The sequence below is a fragment of the Sinocyclocheilus anshuiensis genome, unplaced genomic scaffold (genome assembly GCF_001515605.1).
Source record: "Sinocyclocheilus anshuiensis isolate Anshui unplaced genomic scaffold, SAMN03320099.WGS_v1.1 scaffold274, whole genome shotgun sequence".
Lineage (NCBI taxonomy): Eukaryota > Metazoa > Chordata > Actinopteri > Cypriniformes > Cyprinidae > Sinocyclocheilus > Sinocyclocheilus anshuiensis.
The window spans coordinates 1,238,040-1,245,992 of record NW_015547698.1 but is presented as its reverse complement, the minus strand read 5'-3'; the positions used below and the strand labels follow the sequence as shown (position 1 = coordinate 1,245,992).

The 7,953-nt window shown below is 38.4% G+C and overlaps 1 protein-coding gene and 1 pseudogene across 1 annotated transcript in view; both read left to right on the top strand.

Moving 5' to 3' along the window:
• Positions 1-3,775, top strand: part of LOC107703700 (uncharacterized) — a 12,482-nt pseudogene extending 8,707 nt beyond the window's left edge.
• A 2,201-nt stretch (positions 3,776-5,976) lies between these two features.
• LOC107703746 (B-cell receptor CD22-like) overlaps positions 5,977-7,953 on the top strand; it is a 7,437-nt gene continuing 5,460 nt past the window's right edge. Inside the window, exons 1-3 of the mRNA XM_016506469.1 lie at positions 5,977-6,049; positions 6,378-6,440; positions 6,652-6,993. Coding sequence (XP_016361955.1) covers positions 6,386-6,440; positions 6,652-6,993 — 397 coding nt within the window. The 5' untranslated portion in view covers positions 5,977-6,049; positions 6,378-6,385. The remainder of the gene's footprint in view (positions 6,050-6,377; positions 6,441-6,651; positions 6,994-7,953) is intronic.

The following is a 7,953-nucleotide window of genomic DNA, read 5'->3' as shown; positions in this document are numbered from 1 at the left end:
GAGAGATCACTTCCGGCGCTTGCGTAAACTCGTAAACTACGCCAGAGCGCATACACACCTCACGCATCGGCTGCCGTGCGCGTGCTCAAGACAGTTGGACATAGTGGTGTATTAGAGGTAAAAAATTATATAAATACTGTTCGGTTTCTGGCACAAACCGATGGTTTCCTGTCTTAGGACATCAATGTGTCGTCACGAGCCGCAGGGTATAATTTGGATTTGTCTGTGCATGTTTTTTTTACTCTCATAGATTTTGTTACCGTTGCCATGCATTATACGACTGATAGACTGCAACGGTTGGAGTTAAAAATCATCATATGTGTTCTACTGAAGAAACAAAGTCACCTACATCTTGGATGCCCTGAGGGTAAGCAGATAAACATCAAATTTTCATTTTTGGATGAACTATCCCTTTAATTGTCAGCAAATTTTCATTTTTGGGCAAACTATTCTTTTCAAAGCCTGACTATTGAAAATGTCCTGTTCTCTAACTTCTATTCCTGTTTATGAGATCAAACAGTCAATTGGACTAAACTTACTGTAACTGATGGAGAACCACCTGACCTGTGTTCAGACCCAGAATATAGAGGAAGAGTTCAGTGAATAGAAACACTTACAGAATCACTTTGTTGAATGTAACAGAAGCTGATGAACACATCTACTGCAGAGATGCAGTAAACGAAGAGAAGTGGACTTTAACAGGGACTCCTGGAGCTCAGCTTAAAGTCCCCATGAAATCAAGATGAAAGTTTTTTGGGTGTTAGTATCAATATGTTAGACTTAAGGTTATCTATAAGGCAGCGTGCTCCAAAACAGTGACAAAATTCGCATTTAGGAGATATACGCATTCAAAGCTTGCAGTTCGTCTCTTCCGCCAAAACGGCTCAACGATTTTTTTGACGTCACATCGTACTTACACATCTCTAGAATCCGAAGTGCCCGCCCCCTACACTATAAAATAGACGCTGAAGCCGCGGCTGAAATCGGTCACTTTGTGTCACGCTAACCACCGCACCGCACACACACTCTGCTCCGGTCCAGAGACACGATAGCACGGAGCGGATCACATGCGCGAGTCGGCGCAGACCACAAAATGTATCGGAGCTATTTGAATTCTACACAGAATGCTATATTTTATAGCAATATGGATGAGATTGTGGCTGGCATACCCTGTCAAATGCGGCTTTACAGAGCTATACGGCTCTATCCCAAGCTGTGATATAAACGAACGCTATTGGCTATTTTAAAAAGGGGCGGGGCTGCTTGATATGTCCCACCCTGTCTTCCTGTTTCAGTTAAAATGACGTCAACACATAGAGTAACGTTGCGTGTTTCTAAGCATTTCAGGGGACCTTTAAGATATATTATTTCTAAGTAGACTCTGATAATTTCATAAGTGAAATATGTTCAAAGTATTAATATGTTCATGTTAAAAATATTTGTTTATAAACTGAATTGGCCGTTGGCTAATTTAAGGAAGTCGGTTTCTAGAAATGAAGAGTTTCAATTTAATCCATGGTATATTTACAGTAAAATACTGTAAACTAGACTACAGTAAATAACTACACAATTAACAGTTAATTACTGGCAACAGCGTTGCCAGTATTTTACCATTAGTTTACAATGCAAGGTTTTAGTGTAGATGTTTGACCTACAGTAACTAGCTGGCAACAGTGTTGCCAATATTTTACTGTAAAAAATGACTGGTAAGGTCTAACAGTGTACCTCACAAAGGATGGGCCTTTGTTTCAGACTGCACACCTGTCGGAAAAGATGGACCATTTAAGGGCATAAAGGCGCCTTGTAGATGGTGCCAGTCCAAACGAGGAGGCGTCTCTCCATCCTGTAAACTTTTGTATTTCATGCTGCTATGAGGACCAATGGTCACGTACACGCATGCAAAGCTTTGGGAATGACATCCACATATAAATGCGGGATTCACTCTCAAAAATTTGCAGTGACTGACATATTGATAACCATATCACTGGACGAGACAAAAATAGATTTCAGAATAGATGTGCATTAAGGCTGGAGCACCATCACGAATCTCAGAAGTACCCTCAATGGTTTAATTCTGGAAACTAAGCCTGCTGGTCTCCAAGATATCGGCATCAGCATCAACCAACAACAACAACAACAAAAACATATTGGTCAACCACTAATTTTCACCTTTCTGATTTCATCACTCAAATTTCTTTTGATTTCTATTTAAAAATGCACTTCAGTAATTGTTAATAACAATAATGGAAGTTCATGTTATAAATAAAATAATAATTCACATATTTGACATATATTTCACATAGATTCTCCACAGAACGTCTCAGTGTCAATCAGTCCATCTGGTGAAATAGTGGAGGGAGATTCAGTGACTTCCACAGCGGGCTTTTGTAGCAGTGAGTCCATCTGGAGAAATAAAGGAGGGAGATTCAGTGACTCTGAGCTGCAGCAGTGATTCAAACCCTCCTGCAGATTTCACCTGGTTTAAAGGAGGACAGTATGCTGGATCTGGAAGAATCTACAGCATCTCAAGGATCAGCTCTGATCACAGTGGAGAATACAAGTGCAGATCCAGAAATAAACATGGAGTGAGATATTCTGATGTAGTGATACTGAATGTGATGTGTAAGTGAACATTGGTGCAAGAACTGAGAACAGATCCTCTAGTTCCAGTGTGTTTTCTTATTGCTGACGAGACATTTCTATTTTATTCTATTTTATTAATTCTATTTTAGATGCTCCAAGAGATGTTGTGGTGGCCCTTAATTCATCTGCTGAAATAGTGGAGGGAGATTCAGTGACTCTGATCTGCAGCAGTGATTCAAAACCTCCTGCTCTGAACTTCAGCTGGTTTAAGGAGAATCAAAGCTCAGCTGTTGGATCTGGACAGAGTTTCAGCATCTCCAGCTTTAACTCCAGTCACAGTGGACGCTACTATTGTGAGGCTCAGAATAAACATGGATCTCAGAGATCAGAGTCTGTTTCAGTCTCTGTTAAAGGTATTCACTATAAACTCTCTTTCAGTTTGATCTGTCTCTATAGTGTGAAATAATCTTCATGAACATCTTGTTTCAGGGGTTCAGAGAGCTGCTCTGCAAACAGTTACTGGGATTGTGGCGGGATGTGGAGGACTGATCTTCATCATCATCATCATCATCATCATTGTGTTCATAAGGTGAGTGAAGTTTGTCTGGACACTAAATGTAAGTCTTTTCAGTAAATTTAAAACATCTGCAAACTTTATCTCACATCTAGAGAAAATGGACTTTTTCTTGCCTTTTAGTATTTGTTATTTATTTGATGTATTTTAATAGTTTTCTCCTGTTTTCAGTAGGAAGAGGCAGAGAGAATATGGAACTGAAGACGTGAATCAAAAGCAGGCAAACACACACCTCCATCTACAACTGCAATATTTGATGTATTGCTGCACTGAGTTATAAATAAAAGACAATCTTTCTCTATAGACGGCTGACTCGAGTGATGATACATACACAGCTCTGGATCCAGTGTCCAGAACATCTGCTGACATTTACAGCACGATCAGAGTCAGTAAATGTCTCAAACACTTTTTACACTCACGTTCAGCAGATCCATATAAACACAGGCTGTTCTGTTCATCTGTCTCTCACAGTCTGGTGACTCCAGAGCTCCTGATGACACCTACATGGCTCTCCAGCTTCAGTCCAGATCTTCTGAATATGAGACTCTAGCAGTAACTTCAGCAGATCCACATTAAACTCTCCTCACAGTATTACTGCTCAGATGGAAATACTGATGCTCCTCAGAAACTCATAAATACCATATTTTGATGCTTACTTCATTATCAAAAATTTTCTTAAACCTTCTTGAAGTAACAGTGTATACTGTAATCGAGCTTATAGCAGTTTGCAGAATTGTTTGTTTTGTCAGTCTTTCCTATATTGTACATTACACATTTTCTTTATATTTGTGCTGCACTCGCAAATGCATTTTACCCTGTGTATTTCTGGTATTTAAAGTAACATCGCAATAATGTAGTTTAGTGTAATAGAAAGACCCCATTTATGGTTTCTAATGATGTTATTTTCAAGCAGCGTTGTCCTGTTAAAATCTGGACAATTGTATTAAAGTCTCTAGCTGCTCTTATATCTGAGTGGATTTTGTTCTACTGCATCTTTATTGAAGTAACCTAATAAAGTTTGACATCCAACTTAAGCATTTCTCTCATATCTTCCGTGTTTTTAATCATTAGTGATAGTATTATATATTAGGATATAAGGACAGAAGGAAAGAAGTGGTGAATATGAATACTGAGAATGGAAATAAACAGTACATATTTTGGGTCTGTTTTGAGTTGCTAGCTACATAATATTATTTCTGGTTTCATGATTTATATTATCAATAGTTTGTATAATCCTACAGTTTATTTCTAGTTTAATGCTATTCATGAGGAAAGAAAGACACTTTACTGTATCTCTTTATTACTGAATCTCTAGATACGTGATGTTTGAGGAAATCCTAAAGATGTTGCACTGTAAGAAACACTGTAGATGTTGTTACACATCCTCGTCTGTAGATGGTGTGTCTCAGTGACAGACACTCATTCTCAGTATTGCTAAAGTTTGTGTGAGAATACATTTGTAATATAATTTTTTATGCAATCAGTTTAGAATTGAGTTTCAAACAGCTGGTATTCAATCTTAAGTCACAGGGATTCAGATTCACCTCCAGTATTTTGATAAAATAAAATAACCTCATTTACATCATTTGGTCATTTACTCACCTTGCAAAGTGTTATGGCGGTATGCTTTTGAAGTTTGAAATCTCATTTTATACGAAGATTCAGAAGTATATGTTTGTGTAATATTTGCTGTCACCTCTTTGTTTCTGATCTCATCGAATGAATTATATAATAAACAGATCAAATAAATGCACATACTATGTACTTGTTATAGTAATTACAATAACTGGGTACTATCTCTGATCCTAACCCTAACCCTAACCCATGTAATTTCCTTATATCTTCCAGTACTTTCTGAAGCAAATACACTGTAAGTACAGGTAAGTGCACACTGTAAAATAAAGTGCAACTGAAAAACTACAACGATTGCTTTGATAACTTTTATTGCTCCTAAACTAACTTCTGCAACTGGCAGTAAAATGTGCTTCATCTTTTTGACCACCGGATGACAGAAAAGTGAAAAGAAGTGCAGAAAAGATTTGAGCAATGAATCCCAGTTCTCATGTTTTTGGGAGTTATTCAATAGATCTGTTAGTGATTTTGAAGAGCATTAATTGCTACATGTTCCCCTGTCTTGTGTTTTATTGACTCTTATTTTGAAGTATTGTTCCTATGTGCTGTCTTCCTGTGTTTAGTTCCCCCAATTAGTCTTGTTACCCTGTGTATTTATACCCCTGTGTTTCGGTCTTTGTTTGCAGGTCGTTGTTTTGCTTATGTGAACTGTTGTGTGCTTTTTGCTTTATCTGGATTTCTCTGCCTTGTTTTTGCTTTGTTTGGATTCTTTTATAATTTTTGTTAATAAATTGTGCTGCATTTAGATCCTCCCCTCTTCCTTGCCTCAAGCGTGACATTAATACTATCTGCTGTCAGTCTGGTGTGTAAGTGCTTGTGCTTGTCAGAAACTGGCACTGCACTTAAACACCATGTATTTGCTCATGTTTCTGATTGTGTAAATGTGGTTGCGTAGCATCATTGCTTCATAAGTGAAACATAGAGTTTGTGTCAGAAAGAGGATCTTGAATCTAAAAGCTGTAAACCTTCATATATGAAAAAAATATTGACGCTCCTGCAGCCATGATGAGTATCTTTACAAAGCAACCACGTTTCACATATTCTCTCACAAAGATTTAACAATAGTGAATTCTAAAGCTTATTTGTTTGGATCTGGAGACTTTTCTAGTTGTTCTTGCGTAGTTGAGATGGCGTCACACATATGCAGGAAGTGAAGTTGTTTAACTGCAGATTTAAGTGTGAAAACTTCCACTGACACATTAAGCTGCTGATATTTTTGTCATCTGGGCGTCGACACTAAGACATTGACACTGCAGCGCGGTAAGACCATTGTTACCATTATTTAACATTAGGTAAAATAATTCTGTAGGGCTACGGCTGATATTTGTAAAAATGTGGTGATGAGTTGAAGATACATGTTGTAGTTCCATACCGATAGCACACGTACATCACGCAGACGTCTATTTGACATCTGCATTTACATCTGCAAGACGTACTTTTTAGAGTGTTTGTTCATCTGCAATATGTCTATTGGACGTTTCCAAGCAGATGTCAAATAGACGTTATAAAATGTGTTTAAGATGTTTATATATATGTTTATATATAGATGATGCTCATAATGTCATACCTGTCAGTTTTATGATTGCAGAAATCACTATGGCGACATCACTCATAACATCACTTCCTCTGATCTTGGTGATCATGACTGCGGGTGAGTCTTCAGCTACAGTCACTATACAGACACTTTAACATCTTTGAAAAGCTGATCGAGCTCTTCACACTTTGTAGCTTTTATAGTGACATGAGTGTTTTGCTGTCAGCTAACAAATAAAAATGGTTAAAATGAAAGACACTTTTTGTGCACTGGTTCAAAACACCTGAAACACCACCTCATTTTCTTATATCTGTGTTTCGTGTTTCAGATGTTGATGGTCAGCAGGACTGGGGAGTGAATTACAGCCCTTCATATGTTTGTGCATTAAAGGGATCAACAGTGAAAATGTCCTGTGCTTTAAAATATCCTAGTGGTTATGAGATTGAAACAGTCTTCTGGACCAAACCTGCTGTAACTGATGGAGATCTACCGCCCCTGTGTTTAGTTCCAGAAAACAGAGAAAGAGTTCAGTGTGTCAGAGAAAATGAAAACACTCACAATATCACTTTGACAGATGTAACAGAAGCTGATAAACACATCTACTACTGCAGATTCACTACAAACAGAGGAACATGGACGGGGATTCCTGGAGCTCAGCTGGATGTCACCGGTAGTGAAATCTCAGAAATACACCACAGACACAATGTCAGTGGCGCAAAAACGGGGTATGCAGTATATGCAGTGCATAGGGGGGGGCAAAAACGTGGTATGCAGTATATGCAGTGCATATGGGCGCCGCACATAGGGGGCACCATTTTGCCAAAATCATTCTGTGAAAATCTTCTTTAATAAAACGTTATAAATAATCAAAAGCTTAGTTATTAAAAGTAATGAATGCAACATTTTTTTTTAGCATTTTAATGAGTTAAAAAATGTATAAATGTAAATGTATATGTATAAATTACATGTATAATGTAAAAACTTATTAAGACGCGGAACGGCCGTATCTCTTTGCGACCACAACAAACGGGAGACTTTCCAGACGCTCACTTCAGCTTGCCCTCAGCGTGCGGGTCAAACGAGCTCGGAAAAGGTACATGTGCCAAATGAGTTTCAGTAGAACAACAGGGAACTGCGGTCTGATGAGATATTGTTATATGCAGTAAAAAGCTTTCCTGTCCTGTCAGCCGTTTTACTGTGCTCACGGCGCACGCTTTTCAACAGTACGCGAATGAGGCGCACGCTCACTTCATAAATAAACCGCACTAGAAACTGCGAGCATAGACCTACACCGTCAGTTAAGTCACAAAATTACCAAAATGGCGACTAAAACTGCAAAACTGCATGCATGTATGTGCATTACATTTAAGAACGTCTCTCAAATGCATGCAGCCTACTGAAATATTGTGCAATTCGAAATCACAATAGGGTGCAAGATGATAGGCTATGTAATATTTTTTCATTTATAATTTAATGCACAAGTAGGCCAAATGTCAGCACAGTGCAGTTAAATCAAGCGTAGCGTTAGTTCTGGCAGGTCACGTTAGTCACCCTTTTTTGGGGAAGTCGTGGCCTAATGGTTAGAGAGTCGGACTCATAACCCAAAGGTTGCGAGTTCGAGTCTCGTACC